This window comes from Capsicum annuum, chromosome 8, assembly GCF_002878395.1.
Source record: "Capsicum annuum cultivar UCD-10X-F1 chromosome 8, UCD10Xv1.1, whole genome shotgun sequence".
Lineage (NCBI taxonomy): Eukaryota > Viridiplantae > Streptophyta > Magnoliopsida > Solanales > Solanaceae > Capsicum > Capsicum annuum.
In genome coordinates, this window is record NC_061118.1 from 163,264,218 (window position 1) to 163,287,661 (window position 23,444).

Below are 23,444 nucleotides of genomic sequence, written 5' to 3' on the forward strand. Positions count from 1 at the left end.
CCACTAGGTATTTTTTTTTTCGGAGTTCGCATTTGCTATAAAATTCATGACTTTTGGGAATTTGAAAAATAACAAAAGGCTATTTTTCACTTTTTTCTCATTTCAAATTACTCACAAAAATTTAAAAACAACTTCAATTTGTATTCATAGTCGTCAAACATAATTTTTATTTTCAAATGTCATTTTCCACTTTCAAAATAAAAACTAATACTTTTTTCAAATATTCATTGTCAAACACCCCCTATATATTTTGAGCAATCTTATTAAAATTGTTATGAGAAACACCTAAGGTGGTGTAAGTTGATTTAACTTGATGGCATAACATATCTACTTATCATGTAAATGGAGTTCTGGAGTCAAAAACGCTTTTTTTTTTAATCAAAAATTTTTAAAAAGACACTTAATTCTGAAAAAAAAAAAACATGTTGTGGACCCAGTGACTTGCATGGTCAGTGGTCACTATTCCACCAACTAGTTGATACATCTTTATTTGTTTGTAGACTGGTTTTTTAATTAATTATTTGGTTTAAAGTTTCACTAGCTTGAATAATTCTAACTCTCATTGAGTAGGACCTCATTAGATGGATGAAGAATTACTACTACACCTACTAGGAGGATTTTACTCACAAACTCAATCTGGAATCTAGCTATAGTTACAAGAATACAAAGATCTCATACGTAATAACATACTCCTTCCGTCCCAAATTACCCGTCTCAAATTGAGATGACACATTAATTAAAAAAATAATTAATAACATAGCTAGTTTATTATAGTACCCTTATTAAATGATATTGTTTACATTTTAATTTGATCAAAAAAAAATTAATGCAAATGGTAAAACATGAAAAAAAAATTCTCTTCTTAATTAATGAAAAAAGACAAGTAAAATGAGATATAAAATTAGGAAATTTGAGACGGAGAAAGTACTTTTTAAAAAAAAAAATTTACCCCTCCCTAGAAGTATTCACCCTTTTCGATCCCTCGTTAACTTGAACTCACAACTTTGAGGTTTTTACCATCATAGCAATCCCCTCTTTTCTATGTATAACATATAACTCAATACTTCATCACGAAATTATTGCATGTCCTAATTAAATGTATTTAATTTCTCCTGGTATGTAAAAGAGATCGCCGACTCAAGCCTTTTAAACCAAGATCATGGAGCTAATTCATCATGGTTGTGTCTTTACTAGCTTAATTAGTGGGCTATATATTTGCATTTATAAGTAACTGGGGATGGATATATTTTACTCTCTCCATTTTAAAATAAATGTTGTTTTTATTTTGAATACACCTCTTAATAAAATTACTTAATAATTTTTACACGTCGTTTAAAAAATCATAAACAAAAAGAGAGTTGAAACTAGACGTAAAGAATAAAATCCAAAGGTTTTATAGAGTTTGTGTTGCATTAATTATAAGGAAAAGACATCATTTTCACCCCATAATATACGAGAAAAGTTGAAATCACACTTAAACTATATAAGTGACCTATTACACACCTTAACTATATAAAAGTGATATTATTACCTCCTCGCGACCCCCATTCTAAGGTGCGTATGTTACACTTATTTTAGGCGCGTCCAACCTATTAAATAACAAAAGTTGAAAAGTCGAATTCACACCTAAACTATATAAGTGACCTATTACACACCTTAATTATAAAAAAGTGATAGTTTTTACTCCCTAGATCTGACGTGAAAAATACATAATTATTTAAATAAAAAATGACGCGTTTAAATTAAAAATTAACGCAAAAAAATAATAAAAAATTAAAATACTCTTCCCCCAACCCCCCAGCATCCATCTCCTCACCCCCAACCCAAACAATCATCTTCTTCATCACCCCCACCCCCAAACCATCATCTTCTTCATCACCCCCACCCCGATACTCCAACCCCCACCCCAACCAACACAATTTCTTCATCACCTCCCTCCAAATTCCAACCCCATCCCCAAATAACACAATTCATCCTCCACCTTCATCGAATCAATGTCAATTTCACAATGAACAAAATCAAATTGTATTTGATGTTTAAACGAGCAAAATCAAATTTCATAAAAAAAATATATATAAAATTTTGTAGCAAGGATGTTTTCTGGCGAATTCTCGTCGGAAAAGTCGAATTCATCATCGACTTTAACGTCTCTGTCTGTTAATTATTAATCCATCCAAAAATGGAGCTTGCTACCATATTAGTTTTTTTAAAAAAAAATTATAGCTGAAAAACAAATAGAAAAAGTATGAAAATGTATTGGTCATTACCATTTAAAACACAGAGGCCAACAGTTGAGTGACCATTTTTTGAAACAATAATAGCCATTATAGCTGAGAATTTTTTTATTTTTTTTTAAGAAAAGACGATGAGTTACGGATGAAGAACAATGTTAGAAGAAATCAATTGTTATGGTAATTTTGTTGGTGGGATAAAGTTTATGGTAGTGAATATGGTGTAATGGAGGTAATGGAGGTTTTGGACATTGACAACAATGGAGGTTTTAGACATTGAAGAAGAAGGGAAAAAATAAATTAAAAAGAAAAAAGAAAAAAAATTATTAAAATAATAAATTTATTATTTTTTTCGGATTATGCTGATGTGGTGCTGACGTGACAGCGCGTGTAAAACACCACACTACATGCAAGTGGTGTAATGTCTGACAGGATGTAAAAAGTATCACTTTTTTATAGTTAAGGTGTGTAATAGATCACTTATATAATTTAAGTGTGATTTGACTTTTCGACTATAGTTTGGGATGGAAACGATGTGTTTTCCCTTAATTATAACTATATAAACTTTTGAATTCCTATGTGCTGGAGTTCTTCTGTAGGTTTTCAAATATTATTTTATTCCTACAAGGTGTCCAGTGAAACTGTAAGCTGTGAGTTGAAACGGGAGTGTAAGTGATTTCACCTTTTCTACAATTGATAGAATAAATAGGCGTTGGAAGAAACTCACATGCAGTGACACCATGCAAGTCACTGTGGGCCCAGTGACTTGTAAGTCGCTGGGGTCGCTAGGTGTCCAACGTTTTGTCCCCTTTGATTTTTTTCATAATCAAGTGTCTCTTTTAGAATTTTTTATTACAAAAAAGAGCCCTTTTAGCTCCGAACTCTATGTAAATGCATAGAACTTAATTTTTTTGTGAAACATTTGGTATCAAACCTTTGTTTATGCATGGTTAGGCAAAATGCAATAATTTTATATTAAAACTAGTTATGTTTGTGTCTAGAAATTTATTTATTATGTATAATTAATTTATCAAGAACCTAAGAAATTTCAATTTTTAGAATTCAAAATTCATAAACTCAACATTCTAGTTGTGTCTCAGCAAATTCTCGAGGATATTGATTAAATAAGTTAGGTCCTTTTCCTAAATGACTAACTTAAAAGATTGTTAAATGTTGAGATCTTGTCAGCAGCCACAAAAAGGAAAATTAAGGGGTTGTATTTTCATGTTAAAACAGTGATAATTAGTTGGTCTGCCATTTATTTCCAAAGTCATTTCTCCTTTTAATTAACGAACTTGCAAGTTTCAATAACATAATACATTGCGTTCTTAAAACCACTACGTCTTGTTGATTTAGTCAATCCATTCACTCTTCTTAGAGATCAGTGGAGTAATATTTTCTTATGAAAAGAAAAACACAGGTTTGAACTACTGTGTAATTTCGAATAATTAAAATAGAGTAATTAAACACAATTTGGTTACTAAAATTTGATTTTGAGCTTGCAAAAATGTGCAGACGACGATGAAAATGAAAAAGATACTGCTAATATTCCTACAAAATGAATGAATATATTAGTTAACATTAGCATGTTTAGCCATTAAACATCGTTTAGTAAATATATTTCTAAACATTAATCATGTCTAATATAGCAGCTTAATTAGGTGACACATGACCTTGAAATTTAGCAAAACTTTGACAAAATATTACTCTCACCTCTATTTTTACTTGTCCACTATACTGTACTAAAAGTGAATTTTTACTTTTACACTTGTCCACATTTCAAAAGAAAAACAATTTTTCTCATGCTTTACCTTTAACATTGACTACTCATTCTTCAAATTATTTTTCAACTCTATTGAGACTATACATCAACTAATATAAATATAATGATAAAATTAATATGCACTCCATTTATTAGTATTTTTTAAGAAGAGAACAAAGTCTATTGCGGATTATAAGTAAAAGTGAAGTATATTCCACAGATAATTTTGAGTACCTTTTGATCTTACCTTATTGATGGAATCATCTTCCAAACTGAATCTTTTACTTGACATTCTTAAATACACTCTTGAGGTAATGTATCAATTTTCTTTACTCAAAGATCATTTGGCTACTTGGCAATATTCAAGGACCCTAGCTAAATTATTTCTTTTCTAAGTCAAAACTTACGCGTTGCTATAAATACCCATGCTTGGAATTTTTATAGCATCATCATTCTTTACAATATTCCCAAAGCAAGAACAGCTAAAACAATATATATGGCTAGAGTAACTCAATACTTTGCAATACTATTATTCTTTCTTCAACTCTTTTTGTTGAGCTCCATTTTGTTTCGTACCACAGAAGCTAGGCCATTTACAATGGTGCAAAGTCCAAAAAAACATTTTCATGTTGTGGTGAAAGACTCTGGACCTAGTCCTGGAATTGGCCATCATGATTATGAACATTTTGATAAACCTATTGTTCAAGATTTTGGTCCAAGTCCTGCTGAGGGACACAACTAAATTTCTTCGAACATCTCATGCATAAGTCAACAAATATATAAATTCTAAGTATATATTACTATAGTGCAACAAGCACGTAGGTTCTCAATAAAACTCAACGATTTTTAAGAAGACAACAAAAATGTTTATGTCTCACTTGTACCATATATTGTGGATTATGTCAAACGTTTGATGTATTTAATACTATGTGGTTTGTGTAATTGATCATTACTACTGTATTCTCATGTATGATATATATAGTGAAAGAGGCTGCTACAATTGCTTCTTAATTTGTTGTATAACAATATATAATATAAAGAAATTAAATTAAAGTTTTATGATATATTATTATTATTATTATTATTATTATTCAATTCAAAAAGGGAAGTTCCTTAAGTACATAGCATAGTAATATATATCCTCAGTTTCCATATTCAAGTATGTTTGTTTCTCACAATGAATAAAATCTACGACTCTAATGACTTGTGACTAGTGACTAATGGTTTAAGTTTAAAAAGAACCTCATGATTAATGTTCATCTCTATGTAGTTAATAAATAGTTTAAAAATAGTCTAATTAGAAAATTTACTGTAAGCATTAAAATTTTATCCGTACAAAATTCGGATAATATTAAAATTAAAATATACTAATCCCAAATAAATATTGTGGATTAATGTAATTGGATTAATTGTTTAAATCCAAATATGTGTGGGTTTAATTAAAGTCCAATTCTTTTAATTGAGCTAGTCCATTAATTGAGTCATTCTGTCACGGTGCCATTGGCTACAGACAGTGTTGATGTGCTTGAGAGAATCGTTTCACAGCTTTTTACAACTTTACACGTGGGTAATTGCTTTCCCTAAGTGAATATTACACGTTCTTAAAAGGTTTTAAGTCCGCAGGCAAGGATGTGGCCTAGTGATCAATGAACTGGACCTCAAGTTCAAATTCAAGCAAAGACAAAGAACATTAGGTGATTTAGTTCTAGAGTGAATCCCAAAATGAAAATGGATTATCATAAGAAATTTTAGTGACAAACTTTAGATTTTTTTTCCACAGCAACCATTTCTTTGTTCAACAACAACAGCAGGAACAGCAGCAAAATACCTAGTGTGATCCCAGTTTGAATTGCAGTCTACCCTGATTTCTGCTTATAGCATGAATGCTGTTTTGACTGTCGCTATGCAGATGTGGAGGACATACGAGGAATGGGATTGCAGGTCTCAAAGCTTGAAACTGCAGACAGTTCCAAGCAAGGTTTTTCTGACTACAATGTCTTTCTAGTTACTGCTCCATTCCGGACAAATTGCTTGGTCTTTTCTCTGTGTTTCACTATCTCTCTATGCCAGTTATGATTTTATGATGACGAAAATATGCCATTTATGATCTGGTTTTTCTAGTTTTTACTAATTTCATTGACATTATGCAGGGAAAGAGAGTTACTCCATCAAATCTTGGCTCACTGCTGCCTCTGCTAAGACCAATAACCAAAACAGATGCAGTAGTCATGAGAAAGGTGCTGATGCAGGTTTGACTTCTTCACTTGTTTTCATTGTCTTGTCCAAATATTTATTGCTTCTAGTCATGCCTATTCTATCTTGAGCCAGGTCTATCGAAAACGGCCTCTCTACTTCTTTGGAGATAGCGGTATAGACTGCGTACATTCTACCCTTCCTAGACCCCATTTTGTGGGAATACATTAGGTTTTTTGTTGTTGTTGTTGAGCTAGTCCATTCATTTGAGTTAAAAATGATTAGCCCACTTTATCAAGCCCAAGATGTCATCATATTAATTTGGGCTACAAATGACTTAGCCCACTTTAGCAAGCCTAAGATGTCTCCATATGCTAGAGGCCCAATTTGATGTCACATATCAAATAACGTGGCATGCCAAGTCAAGTGAATGAGCTAATGGGACCACGCCACGTGTCAAAATTATGCGGTAAATTAAAAGCCCATAAGAAATGCAATGTTACCTAAATCTGATTGGTCAAAGGAAGTTTATGTTTATCATGACTGTCTACTTCCTACAACTATAAATAGGGGTCTCATAATTCAGAAAAGGGAGGAACAAGTTTATCAGAAAAGGGTGGAACAAGTTTAACAAGGAGCAAAAGAGCTTGTGGATCAAAGCAGATTTCTCTATAAATTCAAGAATTCAAGATCAGTTCATCAAGCTTCAAAATCAAGAGTTCAAGGTTCAAGAACAAGCTCAAGATTTCAAGATCAAGAGTTCAAGATTCAAGAACAAGCTCAAAGGTTCAAGATCAAGACTGCAAGATTCAAGAACAAGCTACCAAACCCTTGGATTCAAGCACAAGTCAAGATCAAATCCGTCAAGTTAAAGTTCAAGATCAAGCTCGAAACCCTTAAATTTATAATTGAAAAGGCGAATCAGATGAATCATAGAGATTATAACACTCACTTGTTGAAATCAATAAATCAATTGTTGCAATATTTTCTTGTCTCGATTATTATTTTCGGTCTCAAGAATTTTATTGTCCAATATTTACATTCGCACTCAATTATCTACTGATGCAATGTTAGAAAGTAAAGTAAATATATCCCAAAAAAAAAAAAAAGATTTCCAGATTATCTTCAAATTTGTTGAGTAACAACGGCCAAAAACCTAAGCAATTTTATGTACTCTTTTAATTTTTAGTTGACTTTGAGCAATGTTTAGAAGAAACTTAGGCTTTATTTATTTGCACTTAATGGGGATTTGAATTTGAATAGTTTAAACTTAAGATCATTAAGTACATTTATTTTTTATTAAAATTTTAGTTTTTAATAGGTCTGAATAGGTTTTAATCATTCAGACGTGCAACCAAGTCTTAATATCATTAAGAGGTATTCTAGTGTTGAATGATATTCATCATCACTCTATCCACAATCACTAGTTAACACCACTACCACCTCTGCCGCCACCACCATTGTCAACCACCACCATCTACCGCCATCACCAACCACTTCCACCATCACAGTTATCATTGACAACCAATATCGCTACCAACCACTATTGTCAGCCGCTACAAAACCTACCGCCTCCATTCTTCTAATTATATTCACTGCCACCGTTACTGAAATGTGAACACCAAATCCAATGCCGCCACCATCATCATCAATCACTATCGACAAATCTCTACTCCCGACCAACTCATCTATCACAACTAGCACCACCGCTAACTATCACTAACATATCATCAACCTCCACACATTCTTCAACCACCACCACTATCATTGTCACCCGTATCACCACCACTTCAACCATTACCATATCTGCAATCTATCTCTACTAACAATCATCTACACATCATAGCTAACAAAGTCTTCAACTATCACCAACACATCAACTAATCACTAACAGTAATCATTACCACTATCACTACCAGTTTAAACCATTTCCACTATACTAACAAAAATAAATATTTTTTCTAATCAAATAATAATTTTATAGTATTAATTAAATATTTTTTAAAATATAATCAATTTTTTATTTGAATTGTATTTTTATTACATGTATAAATAAATAAATTTTGCATATTCAGATGTTAAAAACAAACAATTTTAATAATTCAATTTTCAGATTTAGAGATAATATTTCAATCATTCAGATGTGCATTAAGATTCAGACGTCTAAATCTTAATAAAAACAAATAAAGCCTTAGTAGTAATAATATAAACAAGTTTTTTTTTCTTCAAACTGTACAAATTCTCGGAATTAACTATCCATTATGGCCTACAACGTTGAAGATATATTACTATTCTGAATTTTGAGCCGGGGGTCGATGGAAAACAACCTTTCTACTTCTTCAGAAATAGTTGTATGGGTTGCATACATTTTATTCTTTTCAGACCTCACGTGGTGGGAATACACTCAATTTATTGTTGAACGTTGAAGAAATTATGCTTTTGACTTTTAAGATGTAATCACCGTAAAAAAATTACAACTCTAAATGAAGAGGAAAAAGAAAGGTAAAGAAAATGAGTGTATTAATTATTGTGCTAAATGTATATACTATGTATATATAATGAGAACCTTTTTTATTTATTTTATAATGGAACAATTTGTATACCATTGTGCAAAGGAGAACTTGAATTAAAATAAGCCAAGTTAGAAAAACAAGTGAAGAAAATAGGTCACTTATTAGTTATTAAAATAGGTTAAACTTAATAAATTATTATGTTTTATATTTTTTTTCTTAACAATCAACTAATTGAGTTAACTTTTTATAAAATATAATAATTTATTATGTTTTATAATTTTTTTTTATAAAATATACTTCCTTCGTCCTATTTTATATGTTATTATTTTTTTTTTAATCCGTCTCAAAAAGAATGTTATGTTTTCTTATTTGATAAATATGTTAAAACATAATTACACTATTATCTTTATTGGGCCCACTTAATTAAAAAAAAATAGTAGCACATTTTTTAAAAGGATAATTTGATAAATATTATGAAATTTTTTCTTATTTCTTAAATTTCGTATCCGATCAAATGGCGACGCAATGGAGGAAGCAATAAATTATTAAGTTACGAAAAAAACTATACAACGTAATTATTACGAGTTCCACAAAAATCTAAAAAAAAAATTTGATGTTTTGTCACATCATCCTTTTTATGTTACTTTTTCTCAAAGGGTCAGTAAAAAGGAAGTGAAGCTGGTGGAAATGCAGCAAATTCAGACTCCATTTCAGTTGAAAAAGGTAGGTATATATGTATTTGTATTAGATTCTTGATTTTTATCAAATGGGTTCATATGATATTTCCTTTTTTATTTTTTCATGATTTGTAGTTTTTTGAACCAAACATGGAAAATTTGGAAAAAGGGTTTTGATAAAATGGATCGAAAATCGAAACTTTGTAGTTCTCTTGGATCAAAAATTGAAAATCTTAAGTTTTTTTGGAGCAAAGATGAAAATTTTGGAAAAGGGTCCTTGATAAAATTGATCAAATATCGAAACTTTATAATTTTCTTGGATAAAAAATTGAAACTTTAGAGTTTTCTTGGATCAAAACTTGAAAATCTTAAGCTTTTTTGGACCAAATATGAAAAATTTATAGCTTTTTTTTATCAAAAGATTGAAAATTTATGATTTTTTTGGCTCAAAGATTGAAACTTTATAGTAAAATTTATAGTTTTATGGATGAAAAAAAGCAAATTATAAAAAGGGTGAGTGATAAAATGGTGAATGAAAGGGATGTAAGGGAGATAGAAACCCAAAAAAAACCCTGCCAAGTCGGTGGAATTTTTCTGAAGAACCTCCATTTTTATTTTTTATTTATTGTTTTTTTTTCGAGTGTGTTTTGTTGTAAAGGATTACTGGGAAAATGAAAAAAAGATTTACATACGAGGAAAGGTGTAGGTTGTTTCAGGGGGATTTATGTTGTGGAGGAGGAAGATGAACAGGCGGGGTCCATTTTTTATGTACAGTAAACAACGGAGAAAAAGTAGACGGAAAAAGAATGACGTGACAAAACACTAATTTTTTTTTAGATTTCCGTGGAACTCGTAATAATATAGTATTTTTTTATAAAATGTAATAATTTATTATGTTTTATTAAAAAAAAATTATAAAACATACTAAATTATTATGTTTTATAAAAAGTCAATTTCGTTAGTTGACCGTTAAAAAAAATATAAAATATAATAATTTATTACGTTTAATTTATTTTGATAACTTATTAAATAGGTAATCTATTTTGATCATTTTATTTCTAATTTGGCTTATTTTAATTCCGAGTTTTGTAAAGGATTGGTAAGGATAAAAGCCACTAGCCCACGATAATATAGTTACGTAGGTTGTTTGATAAAGTGTATTAGAAAAAAATAATGGATGGATTAGTTTTGTGTATTATTAATATTTTTTAAAATTATGCACATACTTTATTTGGTATTAAAGTGTGTGTATGTAAAGATCCATGATATTAATAATGCAATGCGTCTAATACATGCATTAATATAATTAAAGATATAATTGTTCCTTAAAACCTTTTCAATAGGATATTTTTGTAGTTAAATATTTTAAAAAAAGATTTATACAATGCATGTTATTTTTAATATATAAAATTAAATATATATAAAAAATATCTCAAATATAATTAATACGAACATTACTAATATTTTGTATTATTATTATATACTTTATCACACGAACCCTTCGTTTAAACGTTCAGAAAGTGGAGTGTTGTGTGTTTGAGTTTTGAATATAGCAGTACTTTTCTTGTTTGACCGCAAAATATTGTATAGAAGATTTTTTTTATAGTGACAGTGTTTATCTGAAAATTTTATGACTATTATGAAGAGATGCTTTTACATATATGTATAAATAAGGTAAATAGTAATAGTATTTTTCTTGTGGAGTTATGAAATAATTAATGTGTATTATTTAAATATAATTTTTTTCTTTAAATTAGATCTTCGTACTTGAAATATACTGTATGTATGACATTAATGATGATTATTATAAATATTTTGATATTTTATTTTGTACATAATATATTTCTTATAAATATTATTACATAATATTACTTGAGTATGCTATTATAAAAAGAAAAAACAAGGGTCATTATTATTATAAGTAGAATGTCGTCATAGAAAAGTAAATATAACATAAAAATTAATTTCAAAGAAAATCAGCTTACTATATAGTGAAATATCATTATAAAGGGGTGATGTTATAGAAATATCCAATAAACATAGACTTTTTACAATGAGAATTCAAATGAATCAGATCAAAGAATTCAAACAAGAAGCAGCTTCTTTTCTAATATTTCGTTTAAGACTTTGAAGTAGAATTGCTGATTCTTTAGTCAAATTAAAATCAATGAAGTTTTAATTATCATTTGTCAACTCATGCCTCAAAAGTAATTTATAAAGGGACAACTGAGATAATAATTTACAATTATTGGATGTGAATAAATCTCTAAACATTACTGAATCTTTATGTGATCTATAAGTTATGCATTGAGCCTTGAAAATAATCAGTAATATGTGCATTATGGTAAATTGTTTATATTAGATCTCAATGTAATCTTTTTCCAAAATTTGCTAACACAATATGCTTTATGCATCCACCAATTCTTAATACAACAATATATTCGATATATTTTCATCATGTGAAAGGTAAGAATAAGTGTGCATAATCTATACCACTATTTTAAAGGTGAGATAGAGAGAATATTTTTGATATACCCTCGACTCAAGATAAAACAATCAAATCGGTCAATCCTTTGTAACTCTCTTAAATATTAAAAGTATAACTCTAATTATGTACGTTGAAATCTAACCCAGTATAAAACTTTATTCTATCATCTTTATTTATTTACTATTAATTTGATACACACATCTTAGTAAATAATAAATAATGAGTAATTTTATTTCTCTTTGAATTTAATAAGTTTAATATTTAAAAAAATGTATTGGATAATGAATAGTATTTAATTACAAGAGTAAAATGAACACAAGTAAATATTCATTAATTTTTCAAACTGGACAATTATTGTTGGACGTCTATTTTCACTTTCTCCATCCATCTTTACTTGTCCATATTACTAAAAGTAGATGTTCAACAGTACTTATTTAATTTGGAAAATTAATGTATAATTTACCTAATTCTACCTATTCTGTCTTTACTATTAAATAATATTCATTACTCAATACATTTGGTATTAAATTTATTATATTTAAAGAATAATATAACAAAATTATTTTTTAACATATCTCCTGAATCAATAATTAGATAGATGTTAGTATTGTTAAGTGAATAATGAATAAATATTATTGGATATCGAATTAAGGGCCCGTTTGGAATTGCTGTTGCAAAACTGCTTATTTGAAAAGTATTTTTATAAAATAACTTTTCAAAAAAAGTGCTTTTAAGAAAAAACAGTTTGTGTTTGGTAAATTTATTTGAAAAGTACTTTTGATAATCAAATTATGTTTGGATAATCTTTTTCAAGAAGTGTTTTTTTAAGACAAATAACCAAAATGGGCATCTATTAATAAACTTTTATTATTAAAATCAATTTATAGAGAAAAATTATTTTAAATATCTATTATAATATTTTTAATTAAATTTTTTTATTTAATTAAAAAGTACGTACGCTAGAATTTTCAATCAATTATTTGTTATCTTTTTTTAATATATTTTTACGGTGTCAAAATTTACAACGAATAAACAGTCATCATATATATATATATATATATATATATATATACTATATACTATATTTTAACAAATATGTCACTTTTCATGAATTATTTATTGAAAATTAAATATTCGAGAAAAAATTTATATGTGATGTCAAAGTACAATCTTATAATGTGATTCATTTGTCAATTGTTATCATTAATAATAATAAAATAACTTATATATTCTTTAGCCATCATCATCAATGATATTTTCAAATTTATTTAAAGAAAATGAATGAAAATAAAATTAAAATATATAAATTATAAAGAATTCTGATTTAAATATGAGATGTAAAATTTTAAAAATCAAACGTTAATTAAACTTGTAAGATATGTTTATATATATATATATATATATATATATATATATATATATATATATATATTTGTGTGATAGGAATAATTCTGTCATAAAAAAATAATTTTTTGCTTCTACTTCTGCTCTTTTTTAGAAGCAGAAATTTTATGCTTCTTCCCAAAAGTAGAAAAATTGCTTCTGCTTATTTTTAAAAGTACTTTTAAAAATTTATCAAACACCTTCTTTTTTTAAAAAAATATTTTTTCTTCAAAATAAATATTTATTTGGGAAAATAAGCAATTTCAAATATGCTATAATATGGACGGAGAAGTACCAATTCTAAATCTAAGTCAAAAAAGCGAACCCACCTAATAAATTTTGAAGTGTGCAACCAACGCGTATATTGAAATAAAACCAAAAAAACCCAAACTATAAATAAGCTTCCGAAAAAAGTCAATAATAACCAACCATTGTCGTCTTACAATTCCACCATTATCGTGGATTCCGTCAATAAATAAATAAAATTGCCTAATATTAGCACACCATTCAACAATATTTTTTAAATATCAAACCCATTCCAATTCTGTCACCTGCTCCAAATCTCAATAACGAATCTGAGTTTCGGAGCTCTCAAAAATTGTCTTTCAATGGCGGTTGCGAGTGGCTTTGCGACGTCGTTTGCAGTTGCGGAGTCAGGTGGCAGTTTCAATTGTGATTATTTAACTTCTACGTCTTCTTCTTCCACTTCTTCCCTGGATTGTTTTCGCCGTCAAGTTAGAACAATTAAGCCGTTAGTATATCGGAAGAGATCGTATTCGTTGAGCCCTAAATGTGAAGTATCGTCAAACGCTTTGAAAAATGGCGATAAGGAAACTAGAAAATCGAGTCTTTCAGCTTTGGAGCTTCTCAAAACATCCGCTGCTGATCGTAAGCCTCTTTTATTTGTTTTTCTTTATATATATATTACTTGAATTTTTGGTATGTTAGCTAGAGTTTGATTCAATTATAATGATATTCGTACACAATGAAAATACTCAAGTCCTCTCCCTTTTCTTCCTCTTGCATATGTTAAGAGTAAACTTTGCCTTGTAGAAAACACAGGAAAAGAAAAATCAAACACCTTGCAGTAGTAGAATTTGAACTGTTAAAATTGGCATACAAGAGGACAAGGTTTTCTGTTATTGACAGATGTCTATTTTGGAAGAAGAGTAGTATTGTAGTGATGGGTTTAGATAATCATAAGGTTAATGCTGGTTTAACTTTTGAAACTGTTTGTATGGCGGAATTGGCAATGCATACTGGAATCTGGAGAAGCGGGAAGTTGTGGTAGCTTAATGGCTGCATAAAATAGTCTAATTTGATGAATCCTTAGAATGTTGGATACATGAATAGCGTGGAGTGGATACCAAGGATTCTTCGTTATTGACGCTAGTGAATTGGGGATTGATATGTAACTTCGTTGATTGATATATGGTTATGGAGAGTTTCAGTTTATATAAGATGGCTGACAAGGAATGTTAATTTTCATATAACATTGGTAACTTTTTCTTGCCAGGATATACAAAGAAGAGTAGCAGCATCATGGTTATTGGACTTAACATTCACACAGCACCAGTTGAAGTGCGGGAGAAAGTTTCTATCCCAGAAGCACAATGGCCTCAAGCAATTCGTGAATTATGTTCCTTGAATCATATAGAAGAAGCTGCAGTATTGAGTACTTGTAACAGAATTGAAATATATGTTCTAGCGCTTGCCCAAAATCGTGGAATTAAAGAAGTGACTGAATGGATGTCTAAGGTAATTTTTTCTTCAAGCATCATTTATCTGTATATTATTTTCTTTTGTTGACTTGCATCTTAAACTCATGTGATAAACTAGCAACACTCCCATATCAAACTGCATTCAACTCTAATGTGCATCATCTACCCTTTGTAGCTTGCAGTACAATTTAAACGAATTCATACTGGTTTCAAAGGTTTAGGAATTACCTTGTATGTTCTCCATTTACGATACACGGTTAAACAAAGGATTTTGATTTTCTGTGTCATTTATAAAGCGTATTACTACATTTGGGAAGGAATTGCATGTATTTTACTGTGCTTTGATTCCCTGCTCGCAAATGTCTTTGCAAAGGTCTAACTACCTAATCATGGATTTCAAAGAAATACAGCCCTAAGCTACACTGTCCACCTTCTGTTGTCCTTTAGATGTAAACCTTTTTTGACCCAAATATCTTTGTTTGTCAGTTTAGTGGAGTTCCAGTTACAGAGCTCTGCCAACACCGGTTTTTACTATACAATCAAGATGCCACACAACATCTGTTTGAAGTAGCTGCTGGACTAGATTCCCTAGTCCTGGGAGAAGGTCAAATTCTTGCACAGGTCAAGCAGGTTGTTAAGAATGGACAGGGGGTTCCTGGCTTTGGTAGGAAAATAGGTGACCTATTTAAGCATGCAATCACAGCTGGTAAGAGGGTTAGAACTGAGACCAATATCTCCAGCGGAACAGTATCAGTCAGTTCAGCAGCAGTGGAGCTTGCTCTGCTGAAACTTCCAGAGTATTCTTCTTCTACGGCCCGCATATTAGTTGTTGGAGCTGGCAAGATGGGAAAACTTGTGATCAAACATTTGGTTGCTAAAGGGTGTAAAAAGATGGTTGTCATTAACAGGACAGAGGACAGAGTTGCTGCCATCCGTGAGGAGTTGACAGATGCTGATATAATATACAAACCTTTCTCAGAGATGTTAGCATGCGCTGCTCAGGCTGATGTAATATTCACCTGCACTGCTTCGGAAGCTCCTTTATTCATAAAGGAGAGTGTTCAAGCTCTCCCTTCTGTGAACTCTGAAGATGGGGGCCGGAGGCTATTTATTGATATTTCTGTTCCTCGGAATGTGGAGCCTAGTGTCTCAGAACTTGAAGGTGCATGTGTTTACAATGTGGACGATCTTAAAGAGGTTGTGGAAGCTAATAAAGAGGATCGGTTGCGGAAGAAAATGGAAGCTGAGGCCATCATTGCTGAGGAAGTAAAACAATTTGAAGCACTTAAAGACTCCCTTGAGACCGTTCCAACTATCAAAAAGCTCAGGGCATATGCTGAAAGAATTAGGGCTGCTGAGGTTGACAAGTGTTTGTCTAAGATGGGTGATGATCTGCCCAAAAACAAGAAGAAGGCTATCTATGATCTCAGTCTAGGGATAGTAAACAAGCTGCTACATGGACCAATGCAGCATCTGAAATGCGATGGAAATGAAAACCGGACTTTGAATGAGATACTTGAAAACATGCATGCCCTTAACAGAATATTTGGTCTTGATACAGAGATATCTGTATTGGAAGAGAAGTTACGAGCCAAGATAGAACAAAATCAAAAACAATCTTCTTAAGGTTCTTTTGTCATTCAGAAATTTCTAATTATTTCCCCCTGTGAAAGGTCAATTACTTTCACCAGAGTTCAGTCAGAAATGATCATTGTTTCAGATCCGTGTTCTGGCAATTTACTGGTTTTTAACTGTATCAAATTACTCAGGACATGATGAAATTCTTTTTTAGGCCATACGCAGCCAACATTACACTTGGAATTCCCTCAGATTGCGGGAAAATCTTTCATAGTTGCAGTTGTATTTGTAACATTTATTTGTTCCAGAAGAGTATATAGCCATTTGTTCAATCCAGAGGAGCTTTCATATATTGAGTTCATTCGTATCTCTACTTCGTTCTGTCTGTTACTTTCTTTTGTTTTTACTTTCTTCCCTTGTTCATTTGTCCCATCCTTTTATTTGTTTTACTAGAAAAGTTATTAGAAATATAAAACGTAATAATCCGATGATTAAGGCAACTAAACCATGAGTTACTAGTGGAAAAAATCTCAATCTTGCTAAAATAAGTAGGCAATTAGCTTACAAGTTCAAAATATTTTACATCACTAATATTGTTTGATTTTCCCATTATAGCATGACTAACAAGCTGGGTAAGATCTGCTTACAATCAATCTATCATATTCTATCCACTCCGAACCCCACAGGTATGTTTTGGCATCTTTTCAAATTGTTGGCAAACAAAAACATTTCTCTTACATTTTCCGTGCTAAGATCCAGATCATTGCGGTTGGTAAAGTACTAAACTATATCATCTAGAGTTCAAAGTACTATTTCACCAGCTCAGTATAAAACTGATTGAAACCCAAATCAAAAGTTATTTTTTTTCACTTTATTAAACAAAAGTACCAACTAATTTAGAATACATTAATTTTTTCGACTAAAAATCAAAAAGGGAAAACTGAAATACATCCTATTCATTATCATCAGGTGGAAATCCCATCAATTTTTTGAGACCAGGAAAAAAAGAAGTAGAAGAAGAAGTAAACTCAGTAGTATTTTCAACTAAGTACTCATCAACCAATTCTTTCACAGACCTAGCAGACAACGGATGAAAATGAGCACCCCATTCTACAACAAAACTCTTAATCAAAACCCACTTTTCCTCTTCACTAATTTTCTTCCATTTCATCTTCATTTCCTCTGATTTCAAGCCATTATAATTGCAGAACTCCATGAATAAAAGCTTTTTGCTTTTCTTCAATGCTTCCGTTTTCTGTAACACGTGGGTGTTCATCTTTCCGACCTCTGTTGCAAAATCTAAGGCCAGTTTTGAATCACTCATGTCTTGGTTGTTGGTGCAGCAGAGTTTTTGAAACTTGGGTGGATCCTTCATAGAAGGGATCCAACAGGTTTTGAAGTTTGGGGATTGTGAAGGGAAAGCATTTGGACAAAAAAGATGAATTCTCAAAGCCATCCAGACGTTTTCAGGTTAAGGTTTTTGTTTTTATGAGTTTTTTTGTTAAATAAGGGCTCTCATCCCTTCAATAGATGTTCTCTTTTATCCTTTACTGTTCATTTAATGAAAACTTCTCTTTCTTTCCTTCTAAAATAATTGAATTATTAAAATATGACGCATATTTTATAAAAAGAAAAAAATAATAAAAATATAAATTAGTCATTTTTGCACTTTTCAAACTTTAATATTAGAACTCAACCTTAAAAATTTAATTAATGAAGGTTAAAATTAAAAAAAAATTTCAACATTTATCTTGAATAATGAACAATTCAATTATTTTGAACACTAAAAAATATTTCAATAATTCAATTATTTTAAAATGAAGGACCAATAAATAAAATTTATTATTCTAAGTATCTTTATTTATGATTAACTTCGCTAGGTAAATATTTTAGGAGAATGTTATATTAGTTCAATAAGATCAAAATTAAAATATTAGCATTAAAGAGATTTCAAATAAAAAAAAGTGTCAATCTTTTTTAAACAAATTAAATAACAAGCTTACTATATAAAATTACAATGGATGGAGCACCGGAGATTTTAGTTGTGTGGTATAGGTATAATAATCTCGAGAGAAATTATTTATCCCATCTCTCTGTATATATATATCAAACCAATTTATAGCAAAAGAGGTAAAAGAGAGTCCCAAGCAACATATAAAATGCACTTCATTTTATGTGTCATAGTTTGATTGAACTCGAAATTTAAAAAAAAAAAAAAAAAAAACTTAATGATATTTACCAAATTATGACAATACATAAAAATAAGACATGTGTCATAGTTTAATCGAACTCGAAGTTTAAGAAATAAAAAAAAAATTTAATGATATTTACCAAATTATGATGATACATAAAAATGAGACGGAGGGAGTAGTTAAATATTTATGAAGAAAACGAGGAGTAATCGGGAGTTGAGAAGAAATTAAAGCCATTTTCAACAAAAAACAAAAAGAATAGATAATATCGTGTAACTTGAACAACTCTTTTTAAACGACTCACCCGATTATACTTCTCCGACCTATTTTACTCGTACCAATTTGATATTACATATTGATTAAGAAAAAATAATTAATAACATGACTATTTTATCATAGTATCCCTATTAAATGATGTTTATATTTTAATTTAAAGAAAAAATAATTAATACTAAGGGTAAAAAAAGGAAAAAAAATTTGTCGTCTTGATAAATAAAAAATGACAAGTAAAATGAAAAATCAAATTAAAAAATTTGAAACGAGTAAAATTGGATGGAGGGAGTAATAGAGTAATACCTTGCACATCCTCCACCTAGACCACCTGAATGGAAGCTAAGAAGGAAAAAAAAAACAACTGTATATGGCAATGATTATACATGTTCTACAAAGTTACAAACTGGGGAACAATCCTCCTGAGGAATAAGATGAAAAGGGGAAAAAGAAAAAAACAGTTAGCATAAACTCCTAGGCCTTTTTGTTCATAATCAGCCTCCATTTTTCCTCCCCAAAGGCAAGCATCAGTAAACATCTCCAACCCCCAAACTCCTACCCTCCAAATGATAGAAAGACTGTAAATGAATACAAAATAGTGAACTGGTTCTACCATCTCCTTTGGATCAGCACGTTTGCAAGGTTGTCGAAAAAGCCCACATCTTGATCTATCAGGAGCTCAGTTGCAAATAACGAAAGCTTTGCAACCGTCTACAATGATCACCCTGTCTCCAAAATATAAGGAGTGATTAGCTGGGCCAAGATATCGACCCATGTATCTGGAACACCAGGAAGGCACCAGTGCATACAGTCCTGACCCCATACCGCCACTGCATCCTTTTTCCCTAACCAAATTGCAGGATGGGCATCTGCCCTGAACTCACTCAAGTGAGTCAGATCGAGGATTCTGATATTTGTGCCTTTCAAAACCTCTTCAATGAGATGATTTAGTCGCCTTGCTTCTTTGTTAACCCCATTGTATCTGGGATCAAACCACAGGTTAAGCTGTTCAGGTATCAGTAAGATTTTCTTCAGAAAACTTGTCATTACTAACTATTAGTACTAACTTTCTAGTGCATAATAAGTCCCTATAATTTGTCAAAAGGAGTATACAGGATACCTAATTGTCTGAGAAAATGTAAATTTGGAAAGGAACAAGCACTTTTTCTATCAGTAGGAAAATTACTTATTGCAGTTAGATTACAAACATGATAAAGTTTCATACTTCTGTATCAATTCTTAGACAAAATAAGCTTTATTAGGAGCCAGATCCTTGCTAAATGCTAACTATTTAACAAATTATCCACATATTTAAACTATCCTTGAATAAGATTGCAACCTAAGCAGTGCATTTTCAAGTTATTTCTATTAGCATGCAAGGGACATTTTTATTAGTAACTAACCAAGTGACCTTAGAAACTGGAAATCTCAATTTTACTAAAACATTGGCATACCTGAAGTTCATCAAGGGGTTCATACACTGTGCAACTACCATTTTGATTCCACTCACCACCGTGAAAGTGCCTTGGAGATTGCAAGCGCCAAAATTTAAGTGTTTTCTCTGGTAATTCTTTTTCTATGTAGGCAATCATATTCTCGAGAACAACCTTAAGCCCATCAAACATCTCTAATGGAGGTTGAATCGGTTGCCCTGCCTTGTAGAAAACAAGAGGTGTTTCTTTAGGGAATTTGTCGAAGCCCCACCTAGAAAATATTGATAAAGATTAAAACCAAAGGAGTTAGAGATAATAAGTTGATAACTAGATTCGGTGAAATAATTTGAAATGTCATGCCAGGCATACAGAAACCAAGAGCAGAAGATGATGCTTCTCCTCCTCTAGGCCTCCTTCCCCTCTTTCCAACAACAAGAAAATATAAATAATCCAAAAAGTTGAACCATCATTACTCCATAATTAGATATGTACCAATATGTGTCTATAGAGAAAAATTATACAGTAGTCTTTTAGTTGGTTTATTTTCAAATGTAGCCCAACCTGCTTGCTTTTTAAGTTTGAACAAAACACAATTGGTACCATTAAGAGTGCAAAGTTGCTGCATAAAACAAATTACCAGTTGATCTGCCTAGCTCATCCTCCATTGGAACTTCAATTTCCTCCCCACAACACTCACATCTAAAAGTACAAAGATAACACCTTCCACTTAAAAATATGTACTTTTTCCTACTTAATACAGCAAAATTTTGGTTTTTGGCAACACAAAATTTACAATTTTGTTTTCTAGGATTAATGTGAGATGTCATTGAAGATAGATAGGAGCTCAGACCTTTATGTCTTTGAATAAAGTTTTAGAACTTATCTAGTTTCAACAGCGGTACAGGTAGGTGGTTAGCATCCAAAAGTGGCTGAGGATTCCATTCATAAGGGATGGTTGTTTGCAAGGTTGGGCAGGTAGTTACAACAACATATCCAGTGTAATCCCACAAGTGGGTTCTAGGGAGGTTGGTGTGTATGCAGCCTTACCCTTGTGAAGGTGGTTGATGTTAATATTTTCACCCAACAACCCACTATCATCCAGAGGCTTTATGCAATTTCTTTACATGTTATGTAAGAAAACTTCAAACAAAATTGACAATATTTCACGATCAACAGAGAAAGAAAAGTGGTCATTGTATTTGGACCTCAGAAGTGTTAGACATATCAGCTAATGTGTTAAAAACAGCATGAAGGCACATAAAATTACCAATGACCAGTGTTGAAGACTAGAACATTGTAAAAGGCACCAACATGAGCCCAATCATCAGCTGGAATATCAACATCTACTCGATATCTTCCCTTCAATCCATCTTGGTTGGAGTCGTCAGGCTGTTTTGGCTGCCACCTTATTTAATCAGTAATGAGCAAGTAAGATTACAACTTCAAAGAAAACTCACACTATACTTCAGAGTTCAGACTGATATCCAACTTTGGCAACATTCAAAAATGGGGACAAACTTTGAGATGCAAATGGTTCACAGGATACTGTTTTCACTTCTTTAAGCTTAATTAACCAGACAGACTGTGAAGTTTTTTTAAAATTAAAGTAATGATCAGCAGATCTCTTACACAAAAATTGAGGAGCAACAATCGTATCAAAAAGATAATTTACACTCTTCGGATAACCAAAGTCCCGTCATCATATCAGAAAACCGAAGCTAGTCATGATTTCAAGCTCTACCATCCACTTGAGCACCCGGCCAGGCAACAGATTAGAAATCATACAACAAAGACTTTTAAGTTAAAAGCTCCAAATTCAATGTAAAAACATGACTTTCTAAATGAACATGACTCTCTAAATGAGCCTATAAGCATATGAACTTAAGTAGCAAAATAATTTAATGCTGCAAACATCCTCGAATGAACAAACTTTTTCTTGAAAAATTGCACTATGAACTCTAGCCTTCCAAAGCTCCTTTCAGCCCTTCCTCCAAAATTATTCTCGGAGAAACTAGCATTCCAAATTATCTGTGGGTGGGAAATGAGCTCCAAATCAGGAGTTGATCAGCCATTATTTTGTACAACCATACACAAATATAGGGAAACCACAACTTGAATCCACGGCTCGCATCACAAACCATGAATTCTCCAACTTTTAACATTGACAAGCAACAATGATAAGCTGCAAAGTCAATAATATCTAGTACTAACAAATAATCACTCGACGAGACAATGGGTCAAAGTCCTAATCTCTGCATTTGCTACTAAACAACAACACAACTTATAACAACAATGCAATGAAAACAACAACACAATTTATAACAACAATGCAACGAATATAATGCAATATCACAGCAAATGTAAAAGAACAAAGCAAGGTACTCACTCATATTTCGCGAGCAAAACAGCACGATGATAACCCACAGTAACATTGAACTTGGGAAAATAAGCTCCTCTCCAAGCACCCTTTCTCTTCCATTTCTTTGCACTAGAATCCGCCACTCTAAGAATACACAAAAACGAAACCAGAAAATTCTCATTTAACGAATCTCCAATAAACCCAATATTCTTATTCCTCATTGAACCCAAGAACGCAACCGGGTCGACCCGGTTTAAATCACACTCATCGGGTACCCATTTCCAAGAATTGATCCGACCCATATTTTCTCTTTGATTTCTGAGACAGTTCCAAGCGTTCCTGTGAAACGGGCAGGATTCATCGTAAATGAGTTTTCGATTCGGGTCGGTGACCCATTTGCCTTTGAAGAGATTACAAGAAGAGGGTAAAATGGGAATTTTGGTTTTTGGAGAAGTAGAAGGAGGAGGGTAAAGAGGGAGGGATAAAGAGTAGAGGAAAATGAGTAGCAAAGTTGGTAGAATTAGCCATGAGAAGAGCTTTGGTGTTAGCTTCGACGCCATTGCTGATCTCCTGTAACACGACGCTGATGAACCATCAATCAAAATATATATAAAGGAGACTCTAACACAATGCATGTCTTAAGC

General features: G+C 31.4%; 3 protein-coding genes and 1 long non-coding RNA gene across 4 annotated transcripts; 2 read left to right on the forward strand and 2 right to left on the reverse strand.

Moving 5' to 3' along the window:
- The first annotated feature begins 5,478 nt into the window (after window positions 1-5,478).
- On the forward strand, window positions 5,479-6,241 carry LOC124886467. The gene is made up of 3 exons (XR_007043715.1): window positions 5,479-5,560; window positions 5,903-5,971; window positions 6,144-6,241. It is a non-coding gene; the product is annotated as an uncharacterized LOC124886467 (long non-coding RNA).
- Window positions 6,242-13,560: 7,319 nt separating this feature from the next.
- LOC107840125 (glutamyl-tRNA reductase 1, chloroplastic) lies at window positions 13,561-16,882 on the forward strand. The gene is made up of 3 exons (XM_016683862.2): window positions 13,561-14,135; window positions 14,764-15,005; window positions 15,455-16,882. The coding sequence occupies exons 1-3, from the start codon at window positions 13,856-13,858 to the stop codon at window positions 16,592-16,594; spliced, it is 1,662 nt and encodes a 553-aa protein (XP_016539348.2). The 5' UTR covers window positions 13,561-13,855; the 3' UTR covers window positions 16,595-16,882.
- A 616-nt stretch (window positions 16,883-17,498) lies between these two features.
- LOC107879459 lies at window positions 17,499-18,002 on the reverse strand. Its single transcript, XM_016726492.2, has one exon. It carries the CDS (start codon window positions 18,000-18,002, stop codon window positions 17,499-17,501), a length of 504 nt encoding a protein of 167 aa, XP_016581978.2.
- Window positions 18,003-19,358: 1,356 nt separating this feature from the next.
- Window positions 19,359-23,444, reverse strand: LOC107840126 (protein trichome birefringence-like 12). The gene is made up of 4 exons (XM_016683863.2): window positions 22,828-23,444; window positions 21,709-21,846; window positions 20,463-20,712; window positions 19,359-20,013 (listed from the first exon to the last, which is right to left on the reverse strand). Exons 1-4 carry the CDS (start codon window positions 23,433-23,435, stop codon window positions 19,729-19,731), a joined length of 1,281 nt encoding a protein of 426 aa, XP_016539349.2. The 5' UTR covers window positions 23,436-23,444; the 3' UTR covers window positions 19,359-19,728.

Excerpts from the sequence above, each read along its gene's own strand:
- LOC107840125 (XM_016683862.2), top strand. The coding sequence starts at position 13,856 with ATGGCGGTTGCGAGTGGCTTTGCGACGTCGTTTGCAGTTGCGGAGTCA. Across the intron at positions 14,136-14,763 it reads CAAAACATCCGCTGCTGATC|GATATACAAAGAAGAGTAGC; the intron begins GTAAGCCTCTTT and ends TTTTCTTGCCAG. Across the intron at positions 15,006-15,454 it reads TGACTGAATGGATGTCTAAG|TTTAGTGGAGTTCCAGTTAC; the intron begins GTAATTTTTTCT and ends TTTGTTTGTCAG.
- LOC107879459 (XM_016726492.2), bottom strand. The coding sequence starts at position 18,002 with ATGGCTTTGAGAATTCATCTTTTTTGTCCAAATGCTTTCCCTTCACAA.
- LOC107840126 (XM_016683863.2), bottom strand. The coding sequence starts at position 23,435 with ATGCATTGTGTTAGAGTCTCCTTTATATATATTTTGATTGATGGTTCA. Across the intron at positions 21,847-22,827 it reads GTTTTGCTCGCGAAATATGA|GTGGCAGCCAAAACAGCCTG; the intron begins GTGAGTACCTTG and ends TGATTAAATAAG. Across the intron at positions 20,014-20,462 it reads AACCCCTTGATGAACTTCAG|CTTAACCTGTGGTTTGATCC; the intron begins GTATGCCAATGT and ends ATACCTGAACAG.